The sequence below is a fragment of the Centropristis striata genome, chromosome 8 (assembly GCF_030273125.1).
Source record: "Centropristis striata isolate RG_2023a ecotype Rhode Island chromosome 8, C.striata_1.0, whole genome shotgun sequence".
NCBI lineage: Eukaryota > Metazoa > Chordata > Actinopteri > Perciformes > Serranidae > Centropristis > Centropristis striata.
Window position 1 is genome coordinate 15,056,317 of NC_081524.1, and position 22,727 is coordinate 15,079,043.

Sequence of the window (22,727 nt, forward strand, 5' to 3'; positions counted from 1 at the left end):
ATTTTGTCCATTTTTGAATTCTTTTCATGTCTTTGTTAGTCATTTTGTGTCTTTTTTGTCATTTTGTGTCTTTTTTTGTCATTCTGTGTCTTTTTTTGGTCATTTTGTGTCTGATATAGTCACATACAAATATTATAAATAATTATATATATACATATACTATAAACAATTTATATTACATTACATCCTTTCCAGTTAAGTTGCTGGAACAAATGTCTCTGTTTTTTCTCTGTCTCAGATTTCCGCTCTCCAGGACACACCTGAGTTATTGGGTTTCTTGAGGAACACCAGCGCTCCTCCTCACCGACACAAACGAGCTGTCACTGCCGCTCAGAGTTACAGCGGGAAGACCTTGGTGAGCCTCTCACACATGTACATTCTCTAGTGTATTCTCTAGTGGTTCACAGGTCTGTAATGTTTATCTGCTCTCTGTTTATTCTCCACAGAACTGCACCAACATATCCTGTTTGAAGATCATGTGTATCGTTGGCCGGTTGGATCGTGGGCAGAGTGCAGTGGTGAAGATCCGCTCCAGGCTCTGGGCTCACACCTTCCTGCAGGTCAGCATCTTCATCTGTCACCTCAAAATCATTTTTTTTTTCTAAATTTGAAACAACAGTTGTGAAGACAGTTTCACAATAAGGTCCATTAGGTAGGACTTCTTGAGCTTTTTAGTCAAATCATGACCTTTATTGGCTGATGGAGCTTGCTCGTGGAATAGTAGATTGTAGTTCAAATTATTATTTTATTGAATACTTTAGGGACTTCTTGTCCATGTAAGCCTAAAAGCTAAGGTCCAAAGTTAAAATTAAAGTTCACTAAATGTTTTACAACCCCAACATAATATTTATCAATTTATCTAATTGCACCTTTTAAAGTGGAAAAAATTATGACATATTTTCTGTAGATCTAGCCTGACCGAATCAATATACTTGTTCAAAATGTTATATCATTAGCAACATTGCTAACTCTAGCAACAACACCTACTAGTACAACACCTACTAGTATTAATAAACAGGCAGCTTTTGTTACTTAATAGTAGTTTTTTTTTCGTAGTAGAAAGGCTCTCTGATGAGCAGTTATGTATTATGAGCTTTTATTGTGAAAGGTAAGAACAGCAGGAGTGAAGCTGTTATGCACTGATGCTGACAATTGATTAAGACTACAGAGCCTCTTTGTTATTATGTTATGAACTTTCATGAATATGTATAGACACAACAGAAGTTCCATCCTCTTCCTGCTTTGTGCCGTGATGGAGCCTGGCAGACAGAGAAGCAATCCCTACAGTGATGGCCTCATTATTAGGGCCTCAGGGCAATTGCACCGAGCACTACTGTTATACTGTGGATTTTTTCTTCTTATTCCTCTTCCGGACGCAATTTCGTCCCGCTACTAGTCCTGCAACTTGAACGGTTGCAGGACAAATCATATATCAAAACGTGCGGTTTGATCGGGATCGGTGTGCTATTACTTTTCTCTACAGAATACGAAAATACAGAAAACTGCCCTTTCAGAATTTCCCCAGAGGAAATTTTCTAGTTCTAATATATTGTGCAATTAACATTACCTTCATAATGATAAGTTAAAGCAATAATATTGTCTATTGCCACAAAATAATGTTATTTTTGTCTTACAGCGTCGTAACGACCCCTACATCCTCAACTCTACTGTCTCCTTCATAGTCACGTCCATGCCGTACCGCATCCAGCCCTCCACCCTGCCTCAACACACCACCTCGGTAAGGAGCAGGCAGTAACAGGAGTCTGTGTGTTTGAGAAAACGGACATGAACTTACAAACTAACTGTCTCTATGTGTCCTGCAGACCAAGGTTATTATAGTTAACGAAAACTAACGGAATAACGAAAACTAGAATTGAAAAAAGAGAGTTTTTAAAAAAACGATAACTAACTGAAACTGTATTTTGTGGTTACAAAACAAACTAAAACTAACTAAAATTATAGTGAAAATGTCCTTAGTTTTCGTTTTTGCCAACTTTTTTCATTCATAATTCAGTGTTTCTATTTGAACATGCAACACATGGTGAATATGTTTACTGAGACTGGGATGTTCACACTAGAACCAAAATTCAAAACACCCAGAACTGTAAGAGTTAATAACCTTATTGGGGCTGAGATGATAAACCAAAGGAAATAAAGGAAACATTTATTATGACCTCTTTGAATCTGGCACCCAACACATAGCCCATTACAAAAAAACTAAAACTAACACTAAAACTAATAAAAACTAAACTAAAACTAGAAAACTCACTCTAAAAACTAACTAAAACTAACTGAATTTGAAAACAAAAATTCACAACAAAATTAAAACTAAAACTAATGAAAAATCCAAAACTATTATAACCTTTCTGCAGATGGGGACCCTGGTGTTATGGGGGACTCCTGACGTGTCATTTGCTGTTCCACTCTGGGTCATCATCCTGGCCATACTGCTGGGGCTGCTGGTGCTAGCCATGCTAACATTAGCCATGTGGAAGGTACACACACACACACACACACACACATTCTCCAGCATTCCTTGTGCTAGTTTGATTATCCAGTATTACACTAATGGGTTCATGTGATTCCCTCAGTGTGGGTTCTTTGACCGGGCGCGGCCACCAGCTGACGATAACGTCTCCGACCAGGAGCAGCTGACGTCTGATCAAACAGGGGACGCCTAAGATGACACGGACAGCTCCGGACTGGAAGACTGTGGTTTTGGGAGGGATGTGCACCTTCTGAGTTACTTAAATCAGATCTGAGATCTGCATTAGTTGGACCCTACATTCCTTGGCTGGAGGTCTTCTGCCTCAATGAAACTGACAGACTGAAGACTTCAGCGCCACACAGACTGGGACCAAAGAACGAGGTTCAAACCAGACCGAGTGGGACCAAAACTCACTGAACAGACTCAATCACACACACATGTCCATTGTTTATCCATCAAAACTGAAGACAGAATGGACTTTGTTGTGAGGACAATGCTTTAAATGTTTCTGAACAGTTCCGTGTGTCTGTGTAAGTGAGACACAGAGAGACTTGAGATCTATGCACAAGTGCTTTTGTGAGTGAGTGAGTGAGTGAGTGTGTGTGTATGTGTGTAGGTACTGTACATATGTGTGTGTCTATTAGGTGCCTCTTGTGTCATCTTTTCATTCAGTTATGAAATTATTTCCACACCTGATTTAATTTAACCTGGTTTTCTTCTAACTGGGCAGATTTACCACACACACATACATACAGATGCAGCCACATGCATAAACACAAAGGCACAAGTCTATATTTATGAATGTATGTGCAATATTTGGGCGTTGCGTGATACTGAAGCTTGTTTACACTGGCATTATTTTATTAGAGCTTAATGTTTCCATTGTTTGGATTATATTAAATGTTTGTGTTGCTGAATAACAAAAGCAATTGTTGACTGGTTTACAGTAAAGCCCCACCACGTAAGATTTTATCACGAGATAACTAACTTATTATTGTCTTGACAGAGTGACTTTTTACTCTTTTTATCTGTGAAGAAACAGACCATATCTCCACAGATGAAGCCCCGCCCTGCTACTTCAAGGTTTATTTTGGATCCTTTCTGTCTTACTCGGCAGATGATAAGACTTCAAAAACTAGCTGTAAAGATAAAAAAGTCCATATCAAAAACACATTGTAGACAGTCTGAGACTGTGTACATTACTGCACGTACTGTATGGCATTTAACAGTGTGTTTAATGTTGTCATTGACTTATATTATTGTGTCGTATCGTGCACAGGCAGGCAGAGGCGAGGGCATCAACAGCACCCTGAATTAACTTTTAATGTGTCATGTTTGCGTCGTATTTGTTTTTTTTGTATCAAGTGTGAAGTACTATTAGAATAAAGTGTTGTTTGATTATTCACGTTCATCCTTTGCTGTATGAAGTCAGAAAGGGAAATCATCAATGGATTTTGTTGCAAAAGAGCAAAGAGACAAGAAGTGATTGAAATTATAATGTGTTTCCAGCAATCTGAATATTATTTCTTAGTTTCTTTTGTTCAGACAAGGTAAGTAGGAGATGTTTTTACCTGACATGTTTCGACTGACAACTTCAGTCTTCTTCAGAGGCGTCAGCTGATCACAACGATGATGAGCCGTGTCTTTTTCTGAGGAACTCCACAAAAAGACACGTCACAGCGATCAGCTGACACCTCTGAAGAAGACTGAAGTTGTCAGTCAAAACATGTCAGGTAAAAACATCTCCTACTTGTCTGAACAAAAGAAACTAAGGAAGAAATTAGATTAGATTAGATTAGATTTTTATTTGTCATTGTACAGAATACAACGAAATTCAATGCACTCAGGTACTGGACTCATAAAAATAGCATAATAAATAGGAAATAACAAGATACATTCTTATCATCTCATCTCAATAAATAGTAAATAGAAAGGATACATTCTCATTCTCTCAGCACTTAGTATATTCATGTCTTTCATTCACTGTACCATCAACTTAATTAAAACAATACTGTAATTATATAAATATATAAAGTGCAGAGCATTGTGTTAGGTGTGGGTGTCCTTGATTAGTGCTGTTTGACCAGTGAGTTTGTTTTCAGGTCTGAGTTGAGTATGGTGATAGCTGCGGGATAGAAACTAAAAGAAATTAAAATGTGTTCAGCATATTGCCAAAAAATCATTTAATCTACTGTTTTAACAGGCTTGGAATCAAAGTACATATAGACACACTCACATAGTTGTATTATTGTAGCTGTATCTGAAGCCTCTTCCCAAAATAAATTCTTGTCAACCCTATCAGTCCCATTTTATAATGACTCCAGTGGAAGGACTCTTGCTCCCCCAGGTGGTGCAGTGCAGAAATAAACTTGCAGGACTTTTCTGGAGGAGCAGCGCAGTCAAATCTGAAGATGTGTGGGACAGGACAGGACCTCGTGTGGTGATGACTTGATCAATATCAGTATTTATTTATGACGTGTGAGTGATAGCTGAGGATGGGCATATGTTTTTGAATATTGCTGAGCTATGAGTTGGTGGAGATACTTGTCTGTTTAGGGTTTAGATGGTCGGGTTGACTGAGAATTCATCTTGCATAAATTGTAAGTCTGCAATTAATATTATGATTATTGTCCTAGTAGGAAATTTGCCCCCAAAATCACACCAAAACAACAGTAAAAAAGACAATCAATACATTCAACCATCAATCAATTATGGCCTGATTATGGTTTGTTTAACCCATTGAAGCCTGGAAAGCGGATACGTCGTTTTGTAGTATTTGTATAAGCTCTCAAATACTTTTAGAATTTCATTTCTATCTGCTACAGAGGCTGAAAAATCTATTATTTAGTAGAAGCGTTGACACTTCTGTTGAATTTCCAGAAAAACTTCAGGTTTTAGGGGCTGATTTTAAAATCGCCCAGAGGTTTTACAGGAAGTTTTAGGTGTCAATGGGTTTAAAAACAGCCTGGGATTGATATGGGTTGGCTGTTTTTGTGTTGGTGGGCTGATCTTGGCCTTTGACTGGACTTTAAGGTTACCAAACCTTTAAACACTTGAGGCTCTTGACTCCTGCATGTTAAAAGAGAAGCATGGTGGGAGTACAAAATATTTAGTCTTAAATCTTTTCATGTTTTTATTTCTGAGACATACATGTAAACTTGCACTGTTAAAGCTCCTGACATTTCTCTAAATTCCTCGTCGGTAGCAGCCTCAGACTGAACTGACACCATCACAAGTTCTTGGCTTATGGGAGATACGGATGCTCGTGTTTCTGAAATATTTGATATATATTTTCAGAGAAGGAATCCTCACTGTACATCTTACTTGAATGTTCCTAAAAAAACATTCATATCTAGTTTTATCCAGTACAGCAGCTCGAAGGCATGCCTATATTTCACAATAAAGCCTGGATGTAAATTTTGAAAATGAATGCCTGTACGTATATCTATATATTTGCCAAGTTGTACATGAATAATTTGCTCATGAAAATGTATAAACGGTGCAGCACACAGCACTGTTGAGCTTTCTTGAGGCGTGGACTGTAAATGAATCTATGCACATGTAGACCAGACTGCTGCAGATATTATGCAGATTAGTCTTTAGAAATTTCCATAATTGCAGGAATCTAAACACCATTTGTCATTTATGAGTTATTAAACTGCAAATAGTATGATTATTCATCAGCAGTGCAGCGAGAAACGCAGATAATTTCCAACACAAAGCGAGTGATTTACATGTCATCTATTCTTCTCCAGCTGAAGGCCTGCTGCATGTTCTCCACACTACCTGAAACACAATAAACACATTCAGCCTGTGACCTTTAATGGTGCTTTTAATGTGCCTGAAGCAGTTTGATGATGGGTAAAAAAAAAAAATGATGCTGCTCATAGGAAATGTCCTTCTGATGTTTCATCACATCAATCATCACACTGGATGATATTGATTATGCTCATGTTCGCCCTCAATTTGTTCTCTTCTGTATGTTTTTTCAAAAGGAGATAAGTTGTGCCGAGAAAAACTGAGGAAAGTGATCAGGTATGAAAGCAAATATGATTATTTCTTGAAAAAAATCAATTTTAAAGAAAAATATGTTCTCTAAAAGAAATATTTCTCCGTGATTTATATACAGCAGAATATAAAAATATCTATTTTAGCGAGCAACATGAAAAAAAAGCCAAAACAGCATTGGTAATTTTGCAGCGAGAAATTCTGCAATCACTCTCTCCAAATAGTCCCTGGTTCAGTCTTATCATGGCTGGTATTCAGAAAATGAAAGTTTCTTGTGGGAAATATCAAAGCAGGGGAGCGGAGGTGAAGATATTATCAGGAGAAATCTCAAGTGGAAACATTTATCACAGCTGCACAGTTGACAAACCACATATTCACATATAAAAAGATGCCAAAACACACTCCGTCTCCGTCTTTGCCATTCTCATAAAAAGAGACATACTGCATTTTTTTTTCTTTAGACTCTTTTATTTCTTTGAATATATTCGATCAAATGTAAAATCAAACATTTGAAGTAAAGATTTAACAGTTTCTGACTAGCAAACCTCAACACCATCAAAATTAGGGAACATTATTGATACTTACTACATATTGTACGTAGGACATACTGTATCTTAGCTGAGATTTATCCAACAAACAGACCCGAATACAAAATCCTTTTTTTTAAAAGTCTTTTACTCCCATAATTTCCTGTTTTTTTGAGCTGGTGCAAAAGAAAATATCTTAGGTGAAGCACTATCCTGTGCTTCTTTCAAATAAATGATGATGTATTTTTGAAAGTAAACTTCACTTCAAAGGTCTGTACATGTACACTGTACACATCAGTGTTTCTCCTCTTCACTGACAGCAAGGTCATACCAACATTATAATGGAAGACTTTGGCTATTTACAAATCACTGAGACGCTGTACTGTTAGTGTACAGTCTCTCTCAGACATGCTGTACATTACTTCTGTGTATTAGTTCCACTAAAACACCCCCAGCCCCATATAACAAAGTGCAATTCCATAGATCACCACAAGGCGGTGCTTATACACCATATTCAACATTATTTAGAAAGGCTCTGAAAAATTACAAATTTTAAGGGGCCAGCTAACGCATATTTGTGGGTAAAAGGAGGATACTGTTATTACTGAACATCTGAACTTACAACCTTTACACACCTGGTCCACCTTCAGGTGTGTGCACTGATTAGACCTCCTCTCAGGACCGTGAGGGCTCGTACACACTGTACAATGAAAAAAGAACCAACTTAATTGAATTGTTTCATTTGGTAACACCTAAATTAATTATTTTTTTCAAATTAATTTAATAAGTTAGATTAACACAATTGATTTTAAATTAATCTGAAAGAACTTAATTCATTTAGGTGTTACCAAATGAAACAATTCAATTAAGTTGGTTCAACTATTTTCTTTTTTCAGTGTACAGCTTCCACCTTCACTACTATTACTGCACAGTTTTGAATCTTCATGTAATTCACAGCAGAGCTCCTCCCGGCTTCGACCTGAGCTGAGGTCTAATTAGCCAGAACTTTGTGGGTGTGCAGGGCCTTTTAAGGAACATTTATCATTTTGGGCAAATGCATATATTTGCTTTCTTGCCAAAAGTTCGATGAGAAGACTGACATCACTCACTACATGTTTGTACAATACATATTGAGCTACCACCAGAATCCAGCTTAGTTTAGTTTAGCACACAGACTGGCCATCCCACTCTTGGTCAGGATCCCTTGGTGTCACTTATTAACGTTATAACAGGATAATCCCATAGATTTCTATAAATCGACACCATCAGACCACAGCTAAATGCAGTGCTATTTGATGGTTAGGCTTAGGCAACATAACTACTTGTTTAGACTCAGGAAAAAAGATAATTGTTTGGGTTAAATCAGTATGTTTGTTATATAACCTAAGCTGCATATGCAAGTTAATTATGTTTACAAATTTACCTTGCAAACATAAATTAAAAAAGGTGATTTATGGTTTCACATGGGACACAAACAGCTGTATCCTAGTTGAAAGTCCTGTCTTGGTTTGGTTTGTTTCCTCAGCAACCTACACACAATCTTTTACTCTTTCTACTTTTTGAGCGATTGTGGTTAAACACGCAGGGCCACTGGCCAAACGCTGAATAATGGGGAAACCGCCTGGTTACATGTTAGCGTATGTTTGTTTAATCTGTTCAAAGGCTGAGATGTAATGACAATTCCTTGTGGCTTTCATAGGTTGGAATGTGCTAGACTATTTCCTGAAGTCTAGTTGCCTGACAAACTTCAGAAGTTTTTGCGTCCAGCCAAGAAATAGTCTGACACACAACCCATCTGTAAAACCACAATGTGATGTTTTTACTCCTCGGATTACGTGTTAATTAGTGAGTTTGTAGATGTTGTTACCTTTGGACGGAGCCACGCTAGCTGTTTCCCCTTGTTTCCATTCTTTGTGCTAAGCTAAGCTAACTGGCTGCTGGTTGTAGCCTCTTATTTATTGTACAAAGAGTCGTATTAATCATCTTACCCAACTCAAAGCAAGACAACTAATAACAGTATTTCCCCAAAATGTGAAATTACTATTTTAAGCATCAGTCTTACATTTCACAGATGTGTCTGTGTTATGCTGTCATTTCAGGTCTGTATTTAAAAAATATCAATTTCTTAAAAAATAAAAATACAGACACAGGCCAGGCTCACAAGGGAGGAAAATCGCTACAGAGACAAACTAATGAAACAGTACCTCTACTTGGTAACAGTGAAGAATATAAGACCACATCATTTTGGAGAAGAACAGTCACTGGGCAGTGTTTAGCCTGAGCAGTCAAACACAAACAGAAGAAAAACAGTCTAGTTACTGGGTTTACAATAAACACCTCTCAGGAGTTATAAAAGGATAATGGCTTTTATGATAAACTGCAGTTCATATTCACACATACTGCATGTTACAGTGTGCAAGTCAAATTCTGAGGCGGCCAAATGTATGAAGATGTTCCCAAAGAACTGTAGCACATTCATGAACATTAGATCAATACCTGAAACTGACAAAAACAATAGCAGGACCACTTGATATTGGTGAGTTCATGGAATGATTGAAGAAGGAGGCGCTGTGGCACATACAGTACATACGTAGGCTACATAAGGGTTAGAATATCTATACACACACTGTACATACACTCTAGGATACAATTTACTGTACATGATCAACTCTCGCTGGCTCTTTCTTTCTTTCTCTGTAAAGTAGCTCTATCAGTCATCAAAAATAAAGTTGAGATAGTTTTGCCCGATGTGTGTTTACATTCCCTGCCCTGGTATATAATGTTTTCTCTCAATGATAAACCTGTAGGACAGATGAAAAACAGTCAGTTGATTATATCTAACAGCTGATGAACAGGATCACCACCACCACCACCACCACTACTACTAACACACTCCTGCTGGATGCTTCATCAAAGTGCTGCTGCTCAAAAAACACACACACAAACACACACACACACACACACACACACACACACACACACACACACACACAAACATACAGATACACACTGTTCCTGAGTATGAACTGTAGGATATTTATTTTGGCTCTACTCTAAGAAAGAAAGGATGTAAATGTACACGGATGTAAGAGAAACAAAGCTGTTCTCATTAAAACAGCCGTACTCTGATATAACAGGTATGGACTTCAAAAAGGCATACCATCAAATCCTAAAAACCATGTGCTGCTGTGAACTAGGTGCATTAATCTAAGGCCATAGTTTCTCTAAAGAAAGCAAAAAAGGTAGAATGGGAAGGTAGTATTTTTCATCAATGCGTAACAAACTGGACTTAAATGTTTCAGACCAATGAAACATGTATCCAAATGAAAGATGGTCTGTATCTGCTGGATGTGTAATTACTCAATAGCTTTCTCAGTCTGCATTATCACATTAAGAAGGTAATGTGTCAGTGTTGTGTTTAGTTTCTGCACTGCCCCCGTGTGGCCAGAAGCTAAATTAAGTTAGCCAACTAGGGTTTATATTGTAGTATGAGTCCATATAAAAACTCATCTGAAGGTATAATATAGAAAAACCTTGATTTTTCTTATTAGTACATAATTACAATGCTGCACATAGCATAGCAGAATTATGAGACTTATAAATCATCAAGGTAAATTTGACATCAGAGGAACTTTATCATTGAAATGCACCTTCGTGCAACTGCTGTCACCCTCACATTTCAAAGGCAGAGGTACTAAATTCAATATTGTTGCAGACTAGACTAATTCAGTAATTTACATTCAGGCCTTTTTAGTCTTGATATTAGCAGGTTGTACTGAAGCTACAGCCACACAATCAGACCTTAAATCTCTGCTCTGTCTGACACACACACAGAGACACACACAGACACAGACACAGACACACACACACACACACACACACACACACACACACACAGAGACAAGTGGCACAAGGTCACCTGCAGCAGTGCACACATCTGCAATGGTATGAAATTACATTAAAATCAACCAAAAAGAAAGAATACTAAAGCATGAGATACACAAGGCAGCAGAGATCACAGCTGATGATTGAGCACTGAAACACCAAAAGGTCTCTCTTTGACTCCAACCACTCATAAGTGTCACTACACACCAAGTAAACAAACAGGATGAGAGTCAAGATATGGTTACCCACTCTGTACACGCTGACATCGGGGTCTGTGCTTGTTCATGTGATAAGAGAAAATGGTCACTTGGTTTCATCCAACAGGTCTCAGCCACGTGACAAAGGAGATCCAGCTTACGATATGTGACGCGCCAGTCAGCTGTCTCTCAGTCTGTCTGACTGCCATTCATACTCAACATTCACGCTGCATTCATTTTTGCTTTCAGCATTGATTGCACTGATCTCGTGTGTGAAGGTGCTCTACTGTACTTCATCATAGATATCAGACTTGGGTAAAAGAAAAGAAAAAACATGTAAATACTGTGTAAACTCGGCCTATATTACAGTAGTCTGGATAGAGAGGAAAGAGAGGGGATAAACACAAAGCAAACCACAGGTAATCAAAGTTCCTTAAAGTTCTCTCAACAATCTATTCTTTTGTTCAAGCACCTTTCACTCCCAGTACTGGAGTGGCCCTCTATGCTGATTTTAACCTCCTGAGGGATGAAGGAGGGTTTGGGCAGAGTCAGAGGAGGCTCCTCCTCCACTCTCTCAGTCTGGTCTCGTTCTGGAGCTGACCAGCGTCTCTTGCGGGATGTGGGTCGCTCTGGATCACCACATTGTATTTTGGTAAGAGCAGGCATGTCTGTTTTCACTGATTCCTGTCTCAGTTCTCCAGTCCCAGAGACTGTCAGCACTGGTCCAGCCCCGTAGATCACCTCCCCTGGTCCTGGAACTATTCCCATTCCTGGTGGTAGCTCTGCTCCTGGTCCTGGTCCAGTCACCTGCTCCCTCTCCAGCCTGTCTGCACTGGAAGCCTTCATGAGGAGGCCGCCGTTTCTGCCTGCAGAGTTTGGAGTGGTACTGTTCCTTACTGAGGCATCCACACTGTGACAGGAGTCAGAGAGGTGACCAGTCTTCAGCTTGGTCCCCATAGCCTGGCTGTCTGTTACTGAAGTGGTCCTCAAGCCGCGGAGGGTCAGCGACACGCACACATCGCCCACACACAGCTTAGCGCACGACAGCTCAAACAGCTGGGTGGTCCTGTCTGGGCAGCAGGACGACCAGCCCTGGCCGAAAACAAAGAAGGGATACTCCACCAGCACCTCCACACACACCTGCACACACACAACACACACAGGTAGCTTTTAGTTAGATACAGATTAAAGCATTTGTTAAGGATTTAAAAAAAGAAGCACATCTGTTAAAGCCACTATGTGCAAATTTGAATGGAATAAAAAATTATTCTGTTGGCAACAAGGGTTCAGGCAGAGAATCAAAGCTCGACTGGCAACAACTGCCAATGTTTTTGCCTTTTCCAGAAAACGGCCCCCGGCTTAAATGGAATTCAGCCATCGTAATGTTATTAATTACACCTGTGATTTACGTTTGTCAAAAGCATCTATGTATTCGTAAATGTTCTGATTTGTTTAGATTGTATGATGTGTATGATGTTCTGCATTGTTTTTTTTTCATGTTGTAAGGCGACCTTGAGTGCCTTGAAAGGCACCCTATTAAATAAAATGAATTATTATTATTATTATTATTATCTATTAGTGCTACTATTTTGGAGCCAGACCAATATATTGACACATCTAATGAAATCTAAGCTTAACACAGATATACCGGTATTGCAGAATACTTTTTTAATTGACAAAAAGAGTACATTTTTTAGCAGAGTAAAATTCTTAAAAACCACATTGAATGGATCCTTCTCAAAATGTGTATGTATTACTGGCTTTATTTATCTGTAATAGTAAAGACTTTTGACCTTTCAAAAGCCACGATCTGTGAAATTAAATGTTACATTTTGGCATCTGGTACACAAGAGGGATCAGTGTTGGTACTGCTGGAAAATAGAAGATAATAGGTAGGTTGGAAAATAACTATGTGAAGGGAGAGGGGTGTTCTGGATTCTCTCAGTTCTGCATCAGAGATGAATTTCATGGATTTTTATTTTGCAGCTGAGGGCTTAAATGATGACCATAGTGTGCATAATGGGAGCTCAGCCATGCTTATCACTAGTGGATCAATTCATACATTATCTCCTCAGTTTCACATTTAGATAGAATGTACATGCATATAGTTATGGTTACTATTTTCTATTTAGGTGTATTGCCATCTGCTGCAGGAACCTGGTCTCACAGAAATCTGTGAAATAGCCACGGATTTTGCTTAACTCAAAATCTGTGGAATAGCCACAGAATCGCTCAAATTTCCGTGAAACTGACACGGATTTCGCTACAATGCAAGTTAATGACAGTCATATCCCGTGGCTATTGGTTTGTTCCAAGTCACGTGACTTTCAAGGTCCCGGCGGTCAGAACAAAAAACATGGCGGACAGTTCTCTCATTTTTAGTGAAAAATCAATATTTTGACTTAGTTTCTGCATTAAAATGGATTTTGATCACATTTCTAGCGAGAAATATATGTTTTATTTTCTAAATATTCACTCAGTGAATGTACATAATCACTTTGTATGTTGGAATAGCCACGGGATATGACTGTCATTAACTTGCATTGTAGTGAAATCCATGTCAGTTTCACGGAAATTTGAGTGATTACGTGGCTATTCCACGGATTCCTGTGAGATCATGTTGGCTGCAGTGGCTTTTTGATACCACCACTGGGGGGCGCCAAAGACTTTCAAATTCTATACGTAGTGGCTTTAAAAATTAAGCCCATTAATAATTATACACAAACGATGAATGAGGAATGTTTTACCTGGGCTTTGAGCTCTCCCACTGAAAACTGTATGACCACAGCATTAGGACTCTGTCCGCTGTCAATACGCTCAACAGTGCTCGAGTCAATTTTCAGCTCGCTGCTGATCTCAGCACTCTGGATGAAGTCCTCCGTCTTCAGGTCCTCCACACGCTTCAGCTCCCCGTCAGCCAGCTGGATGATCGAGCCTCGCATGAAGAAGGGAGGAAGCGCCACGGGGGAAGAGGAGGATGAAATGGAGTGTGAGGCTTGGATGGAAACAGGGGCGGGACTGGGGACAGGAGCAGGAGTCGGGGAGGGAGCTGCCACCACTACGGGAGCCGGGTTTGAGGGCAGAACTGGCATAGCCGGTGCCTGTGCAACAGCAGGGGGTGGTTGATTTCCATCTGGCCCGAGCGCCTCACACTTGGACAGGGCTGTGGCCAGATAGGCGTGCGGCATGGCGGTGGATATTTGGGGAGTAGTTGTGGCTGTCAGGGCGCCGACGGCACGACTGACCTCAGTTTCTGTGCCGTTGTTGGTGCCGCTGACTGGGATGAGGAGGGACTGGCCGCTCGGGATGACCAGGTGCTGAGGCAGCGCTGCGTGGTAGCTGACAGCATGCTGGTTTGCACTGGTGATGTAGCCAATGATGGGTGGCTGTGTGGAGGAGTAGAGACTGGCTGGCAGCTCCTCGTGGGGTAGCGTGGTCTGAATGACTGTATGAGGAGCAACAGATTTAACCACATCTGAGGGAGCGAGGGAGGTAAATGACGAAGACCTGGACACCGGTTTTCCCAAACAGATGCCTCCTTTTTCAGTCTGGACAAAGGAGATCTTATTTGAGCCAGTATCACGTTCAGCTCCATGGTTGGGCTGGGCCAACAGCACCAAGGAGGTCTGGAGTCCTGCAGGGTTCTGGCCGTAGTCTGCAGGCAGGAGGATATGTCTGGCCTCGTAGCTCTGCACCTGCTGATGGTTGACATGAGGACTGTGAGTTTTAGTCTGTTTAATCACCTCCAGTTCTCCGTTCAGCATACCCTTAGCATGCCCTTCTGGTTTCTTTGCAACTGAACCATCTGCATACTGGACCACCAGCTGGGAGGGAGCGAGGGTGAGCGTCTGAGGGAGGACGGCGGTGTGAGGGTGGAGCTGGAGGTGGGCTGTGGGTGACGTCACGGCGTTTCCGCTAACGGCCAGAGGAGTCCTGCTGTCCAGGTGAATGTACTGGCTGGTGACTTGGGGAGAGCTGGGGAGCGACACAGGAGTCAGCTCCGTCGGGGAGAGGCCTATCTGAAACTGCTGCTCTCCTTTGGTGTTGGGGGAGATGAGGGCGGTGGTGTAACCGTCCAGCTGGGGGCGCTGTCCCATGGCGGAGCTGTTGGGTGCCGAGCCAGCATTGGCGGAGATGATGTGAGAGGAGATGTAGCCAGCATAGGGCCCAGAGCTGATGAACTGAACATTCGGTCCGAGCTGGGCAAACTGGATGGTCCCGGCCTGCTGGGGGAGGGCCGTGGGGTAAACTGTAGGCAGAGAGGCCAGAGGCACCGCAGACAGAGGAGTGACCGAGGAGGGGAGAGAAGTGGAAGGAGAGGAGGAGGAGGTGGAGGAGATGGGACACCTGGGACTCTCTGCGTCTCTGGATTTGCAGCGTTCACTGGCTACACTAGCTAGCCACGCTAGGTTCTCTGTGTGGGGACTGTCAGTAACTACTGCAGCTGGAGGTGATGCTGTGGCCACCACCACAGGCCTCTGCTCCAGAGCCAGGATCTCTCGCTTCTTAGGAGGCAGGCATCCATTACTCCGCTCCTGGTTGGATTTCATTGTGCCAGCGTAGTTTTAATATTCCCAGCTGCAATTCAAAGTTCTTTTAGATCTGGATCCGTCTTGTTTATGTGCAGCGATGAGCCTCTCTGTGTGCTGAGTAGCTCTGGCTCTCTTTGTGTTCACTGGGAGTCAGCTCCAGGTCTCAGACCAGAGAAGATGGAGGCACTCCAGCTCACAAAATGAGCTCCATAGACTTCATGAGGAATCATCTCTGACCGATCCACCTCTTCCACGAAGTCGGCAGGAATCTGATGGAAGAGAAAAGCTTGAATTAGATACTCAGATAACATGAAATTAAAAATTAAAAATCACATTCTGTACAGATTTTTAGCCCTCTAGGAAAGCTGATTTATAGATAAACTTGACTTAACCCATTGACGCCTGAAACGCCTGTAAAACCTCTGGGAGATTTTAAAATCAGCCCCTAAAACCTGAAGTTTTTCTGTAAATTCAACAGAAGTGTCAACGCTTCTACTAAATAATAGATTTTTCAGCCTCTGTAGCAGATAGAAATGAAATTCAAAAAGTATTTGAGAGCTTATACAAATACTACAAAACAACGTATCCGCTTTCCAGGCTTCAATGGGTTAACTTGACTAGAAATTCAACTCAGTATCATTACAACCAATTACACTTCAGATCTGGCTCAGTATGAGAGACTGTGTTTATGAACCATAATCACAAAATGTTCCTGCAGGGCTGAAAAACAGCAAACATCAAAAATACTTCACTCTTAAAAATGCCCCCCACTTCCATGTTTGTGAGCGTGTTGTTCTTTGTTTTGCCACAAGGTGGTACCTGGTGCAACAACTGCATGTGATGTGGGTTAGTCTAATACTCTCGGAGACAACATGTAGGCCATTCTTTGTACACATCAATCTCTAAAGATGCCCCTCGAGGATCTACATGGAATAATCTGCCAAAACTCCACCAGCCTTTCCATGAGTAATGATACATGACATACAGGAAAGTACAGTGCAGTGTTGTGTGTCATCATTTACATAACATGGAAAAAGCTCTTTCATGTTTTCACCACCAGGCTGGAGTTTCCTAAACTGCAGTGTTTGTGTGTCTGGGTGTGTGTGTGTGTGTATACACGGTAAGTGTATGTGCGTTGCTGTCGGCTGTTATCTTGCTCCAGGCTCTAGGGTAAGAAAGCAGAGCACAGTGGAAGGATATCAGGCAGAGTAACAGCCTCGGAGGAGCTTATGTTTTAGTCTTTGTTTTAAAACTCCCCAGCCTTGTGTTGAGTCAGGGGGGCTACTGTAAATATAACATCCACCTCCAGACAGGAACTCTGGGTCAGTGGGCACATCTGAAAAATGAAGTGAAAACAATATGGCTTGAAATTTGATTATGGAACATTCTGCAGAAGGCGTAAATGGGCCCGACTGAAGTGCTTCAAAATATTTTAACAATGGCTTTCCGCTTGTTTCAAAGTTCAAGGGAATACAAAGTGAACAACAAACAATGAATGTCTCAACTCTAAGAGGACCAGTAGGTCAAATACATTCTCACACAGTGTAGATTCATATGTATGCATGCTCACATGGATGAAACATGCACACAAAAGAAAACACAAATGATATGCAATGCATCTATGCATTCAACAACAATAACATGCAGCCTCTTGCTTCTTACAAGCTCATTTTTTTTCACAGTTTCTCTTTCAGATTGACTGTTCTTTCCTGCAGGCTTATCTGTGGGTCAATGCACATGACTCTGAGTTGTTCATTAGCCAGAGGCACCACAGAGATGGAGTGTATGACACACACTCACATATCCATCCATTCATTTTTCTCCCCCTGCATTCCATTCAGAGGTGCCAGGCTATTTGACAGTGCTAAATTGTGTTTTCATATTACAGAGGAGGTTCACTACAGCAGGCAGCCACAGACGATGTTACATAAAGACAGAGGGGGGGAGAAACACAGAAGGCGACCTTGGTCAGTTTCTATTTAGATGCATCTACCTCTAATGCTGGCTTTGACAAGGTCACTGCATCCAAAAGCAGCGAAAACCTCCGTGCAGTTCATCTAACCATACAGACTGGTAGATCCACCAGATGTAACAAAGGGGGGAGATCAGCAGAGCTGGAGAGAAACAGAAACAGAAAGATGTGAGTGAGTGAGTGAGGGGGAGGACAGGGAGAAAGGCAATATAAGATGACAGAATTGTGTAGAAGGAGGAAAGGGAGCAAGAGGGAGGGGGTGAGAGAAGAAAGAAGATTAGGAATGAGAAAAAGGGAGAGAGAATGGGGAATGGGGAGAAGACAGAGTGCTGCTTCTCCTGACCCACATTGAGCAGCGCCTGCAGCACCAGAGCGCCATAGCCCCCGCCTCGCTGAGAGATTCCCGATCAGCAACACAGCCGCCGCTACAGCCGCCGCTACACTGTGCAGCATCGCTCAGTGGCAACAACCCCACCTCAGCAACACCGTGTCAACACTGTAATGACATCACATCTGAAGCACTGGTACCTCCTGCGATTATAGCAGCACTGAAAGACAAAGCGTGATCTGACTCCCAAATGCCACAAAAACACACCATTATAGATACAACAGGATGCTCTTAAAGAAGGTGTTTTTCCTTTCCTCATATGACCTGTACACAGCACTCTTTGCACATGGTCACACACAAACACACACACACGCACGGTGCAGCAGCCAAAAGCCTCACTACATTTTCCAGCTTCAGCCTATTATTAGAACACTGACACCAACAAACATACGGCCTATGTGACACTATGGAGAACAAAGACGAGCTATCAAGACATGACTGTCACGCCGAGCCAGACAGCCCGGGAGCCGAGTCAGGCCCCCGGCCCAGGACCGTCACCTCCAAGACATGTATGGAGGGATGACAACAGAGAGTGAGGGGGGACAGGACAGGACGCGCTCTGTTCCACTCATCACACTGATGCTTTTCAGCTCAGACAGAGTGATTGAGTGATCCTCTTTCATACTCCCACATAAAAAACCTGCCCTAACCAGAGAAATAGGTTTGTGTAGCGGCGTTTTGTCTGCCGTCACTCTGCGTGCAGGAGATGGGATGTTTTCATTCAGCCTCCTCTCTGTTGTCTCCAGGTGAGAGGCCCCCCAGCAGAGTTACATCTCCTCTCTTACGCAGCAGTCGCCAGCTCCTCCGGTCCTCGCTCCTTCCGCCGGAGACTCTCATGCTCCCAGACCCACTATTTACTCCTCACATTGATCCACGGCTTCATAGCAATAACACCTCTCTGCAGCAAGATGATGCAGGGAGGCAACAAAATGATTTAGTGGAAATGGAGTGGAAGCACAAAACTCGTGCAAAAAAGCCAATGCAATGACCCCGGGGTGACAAACCTATTGTCAATACTGCTAAACATCATGTTTCACCTGCTTGACAAGTCATAGATACACAGTGAATACCCCGTACGGTTAACGGCTATATATAGAAAACAAAAACATCATTATCAATCTGGCATGAAACAGAAGGGGAGGTACTGTGGAAGACAATATGTTTGTGCATGTATGTGTGATTTGCTGCATATCAATAGGACCTCCCCTCAATCCCCTTACAAACAGAGCTGCTTTAACCACAGAGCAGATCAATACAGTATGCTGCCTTTTACTAATACCCAAAATAGCCATTTTACTGCCCCTTCTCTGTACAACAGTGGTGCCTGTGCCTTTAAGAGGCGGACCGACCGTGTGGCAGACTAAAGCAGACAGTAAGAACAGGCAGTGGGTTCAGGCTGTTTGTCTTCACAATGACTCCAGAGTTCTGCATCACTGCCCGACACACACCGATCACACAGTACACAAGCAGAGCAGGAGTCCCTCTCAGCGACCACGACCAAACAGGGTCACTGCTGCTGAATCCCACAACTGTGACTCCGGACAAACGCTGTGACTGTAGCCTCTGGGGGCTTTAGAATGACAGTGAGAGCGCATGAGTGTAGTAGCAGGGCAGAAAATACTACTATGCCACAAATCAAGAGGAAAAGACAACCCCCACCCCTCCTCCCCTCCTCTGGATATAGTACTAAGAATAGCTCACCAGTCTCTCCACAGCCACTGCTTGCAGAGCATGTCCAAGGATTCTTCCTGCCTCTCAGTGTGTGTGTGTGTGTGTGTGTGTGTGTGTGTTGGAGACGTGTTTCCTAGGATTCCTCTTCCTGAATCTCTCCTTTGTGCCGCTCTCCTCTCCTTGAGCCTGTGCTGTAGCTGCTCCAGCTCTGCCTCCCTCTCCGGTATCGGGGCTACGCAGCCCCTGCAACGGGCTGGCGGTGAAGGAAGTTCCCCCCTGCTGAAGCTAACACCAAGTCCTGCGTTCAGGGCTGCTCCAACGCGTGTTATGCAAGGCCACCAGACCGCCAGCTCCCTCTCTGCCTGGCTGCTTCTCTCTCTCTCTCTGTTTCTGCCTCTCTCCCTCTCTACCTCCCTCCCTCCTCTTTCTTTCTCTCTCTCAGTACTCCACTGACACAGCTCCTCCCCCAGCCAGCCTCATCAGCCGCATCAGGTATTCATTCAAAAAAACACACTCTACTTGGCTTAGCGCCCAGACTACGCTCGCAGAGAGAGAGAGAGAAGGAGGGGGAGGGAGCAACAGACGGAGGGTGAGGGAGGAGGGAGAGAGCTGGAGATTCAGAAAGCGTTTGCTCAGACAGGCATACTGCATGAATGTGAATAATTGTGGGATATTCACATTGGCATATACATGCAGAGACACTAACACATATGCACGCACACAAACCAACGGAGGATTAAATGGTTCAGTGTGTTAGCACGTCAAAGTTGTTTTAATGCACTGCTTCCTTCTTGGTCATTTTCATATGCATTTTCCCTGCAGAGACAAATCTCATCTTAATCTGCCCTGTGAGCTGCTCTACAATTAGAGTCTCAACCTCTATTCAGCTGCTAAGTGACTCAGAGTAACCTGCCACCCCCTCCCCAGGTCTCCCCAGGCCTCACCATCTCCTCCCCGAGAGATATTTCCCTCAGTGCAGGCAGCGCTGATAAACACCCCCCCGCCCAGCCACTTGGCACTGTGGCCCTTCTCACCCGAAGGCCTCCTCCTTATCCTCTACAGCACACAGCACAGAGAGTCAGGCTGCAGCGGTTTCACCACCAGGGCAGCCAGATATCTGCTCCTCTGCAGGCGGGACAAGCAGGGTGTCCCCTCCACCTCCACCTCGACGACAGACTGGGGAAAACACAGAGAATGCAACAAATCAAGCAATGCTGTTATTACAACAACAAGCCTAGTGAATGGTATTATCCCTACACGGGCTCCTGGGAGGAGGGTTCCTAAACTTTCTCACAGGTGCATACAACAAAAGGGTTAATTTGCATAGCTAAAGGGAATCTTTTGCAGTAGTGACTAAATTGCATATAGAAATGTTGTAATAAGTGTATTTGCCTTTACATTTTAAACAATTAAGCCACTTAGTTAGTAGGATTAGGTACCTAACTCTGTACTTTTAATGGGACCAACTGAATTAAATTGGTACAGGTTCGTTGTGAAATCAATTGGTGTCAAATTTCAGTAGCTGACAGGGCATCTGGATGAGAGAGGAACTGAAAGTATAGAGAGAAAGATAAAGTGAGACTACGTCAGCCCTGCCAGGTCAAGTCACAGTGAGTCGGGGAAACGGCGATCCAAAAACAGTCACTGTGTTAACACTTTTTAAAACTTGATGCATACAATGCTTTCTACAATACTTACAATGCAAAAGGTAAAGCTGGCTGGGAAAACATATTATTACAACTGTAATTACCTTTTTGGTATTACGAAGACACTAAAGAACTGCTCGGTGCGGGTACCAAATTCCAGATATCTGTCCTGTATCGGCTCAAATGTTGACGTACACTACTGGTCAAAAGTTTTAGAACACACCAACTTTTCCAGAATTTAATTGAAAATTATGCAGTTTAATGTCTGTGTACTCTGAAATTAATGCACATTTGCAACATTTAAAATTCTTTATTGAGCATGATAGTGTTTTGAAAGTAAAAAAAAGATTCAAAATCACATTTTATGTGATGTGATTATGTGAAAATGACAAAAAAAGACACCAAAAGACACAAAATGACTAAAAAAAGACACAAAATGACCAAAAAAAAGACACAAAATGACTTACAAAGACATGAAAAGAATTCAAAAATGGACAAAATAGCCCAAGACTCCATAGAGTTAAGTTGTTAACCCATTTCTTGTTCCCTGAAAAAGGCCTACTTGTATAATTCTGAAATGTACATTATTTTTCAGTTTTGGTTAAGCTTACCTTTTTTTATTTACCTCTGGCAGTTCACCACTTACCTTTGTACCCTTTCAAGCTGTTCATTTGACTTGAACTGCTTGAATTTCAATAAAAAACTGGAAAAATTGGGGTGTTCTAAAACTTTTGACCGGTAGTGTATATTTTGGAGAATTTCCTTCTTTATCCCTCAACCCACCTGGCCCAGGAGGACTGACATCTGTCTACTACTGACATATGTCTGTCACACACACAAACCGAACCACAAGATGCGTCTCCATGGCTGTTAAACCTCAGAAAATACATGTTCTGTATGTGTTTCTAGCCAAAGGGCTACAGCCTCATCTTCCTACTGTGACTAATATTCCTTCAAAGAAGCTACACAATCCTGAATGGAAAGTAACATGGCAGAACCCCATGGTGAAACATGAGGGCATCTACAGGAGATTGTGGTTTTCTTTGCCTTGAAATGTCTCAGTGTACATTGAAGGTCAGAATTAATGTCAGCCAAGTGAGCTGAAATAAGCTTTCCTTAGAGAATTCACAAATCCTGCTGGAGGTGCACAGAGCAAAAAAATGTTCACTGTACTGAGTAGATCAAGAGTGAGACTGCACAAAGACAGAACTGTCAAATATGCCTGGCTGTTTGTAGCTCCCTCAAAGACTTTTCCTGTATTTCTGCACAAGGAAAGTCAGTAACACTTTAGATTTACAGTACAGTACACACTGATACATACATAAAGGTAGAAAGGAGCAAGATGTAGAGTCATGGAACAAGAAGGTAACGATCTTGGAACTTAAAAAAAAAATGGCTATCTATGAGAAACAA

The 22,727-nt window shown here is 42.1% G+C and overlaps 2 protein-coding genes across 3 annotated transcripts in view; one reads left to right on the forward strand and one right to left on the reverse strand.

Moving 5' to 3' along the window:
• itga8 (integrin, alpha 8) overlaps window positions 1-4,018 on the forward strand; it is a 62,265-nt gene extending 58,247 nt beyond the window's left edge. Inside the window, exons 26-30 of the mRNA XM_059338702.1 lie at window positions 239-355; window positions 447-560; window positions 1,637-1,738; window positions 2,373-2,495; window positions 2,592-4,018. Of these exons, the coding sequence (XP_059194685.1) occupies window positions 239-355; window positions 447-560; window positions 1,637-1,738; window positions 2,373-2,495; window positions 2,592-2,681 (546 nt within the window). The 3' untranslated portion in view covers window positions 2,682-4,018. The remainder of the gene's footprint in view (window positions 1-238; window positions 356-446; window positions 561-1,636; window positions 1,739-2,372; window positions 2,496-2,591) is intronic.
• A 4,449-nt stretch (window positions 4,019-8,467) lies between these two features.
• LOC131975875 (ataxin-1-like) lies at window positions 8,468-20,033 on the reverse strand. Of its 2 annotated transcripts, XM_059338687.1 has the most exons (4): window positions 19,699-20,033; window positions 17,631-17,751; window positions 13,853-15,906; window positions 8,468-12,245 (listed from the first exon to the last, which is right to left on the reverse strand). In XM_059338687.1, exons 3-4 carry the CDS (start codon window positions 15,653-15,655, stop codon window positions 11,550-11,552), a joined length of 2,499 nt encoding a protein of 832 aa, XP_059194670.1. In that variant the 5' UTR covers window positions 15,656-15,906; window positions 17,631-17,751; window positions 19,699-20,033; the 3' UTR covers window positions 8,468-11,549. The 2 variants fall into 2 exon arrangements, with proteins under 2 accessions (XP_059194670.1, XP_059194669.1); XM_059338686.1 differs by lacking the exon at window positions 17,631-17,751.
• Window positions 20,034-22,727: the final 2,694 nt, after the last annotated feature.

Bases quoted from the DNA above. Each gene is read 5' to 3' on its own strand.
- LOC131975875 (XM_059338686.1), bottom strand. From the start codon at position 15,655: ATGAAATCCAACCAGGAGCGGAGTAATGGATGCCTGCCTCCTAAGAAG. The intron at 12,246-13,852 runs GTAAAACATTCC...GTGTGTGTGCAG, and splicing joins TGGGAGAGCTCAAAGCCCAG to GTGTGTGTGGAGGTGCTGGT.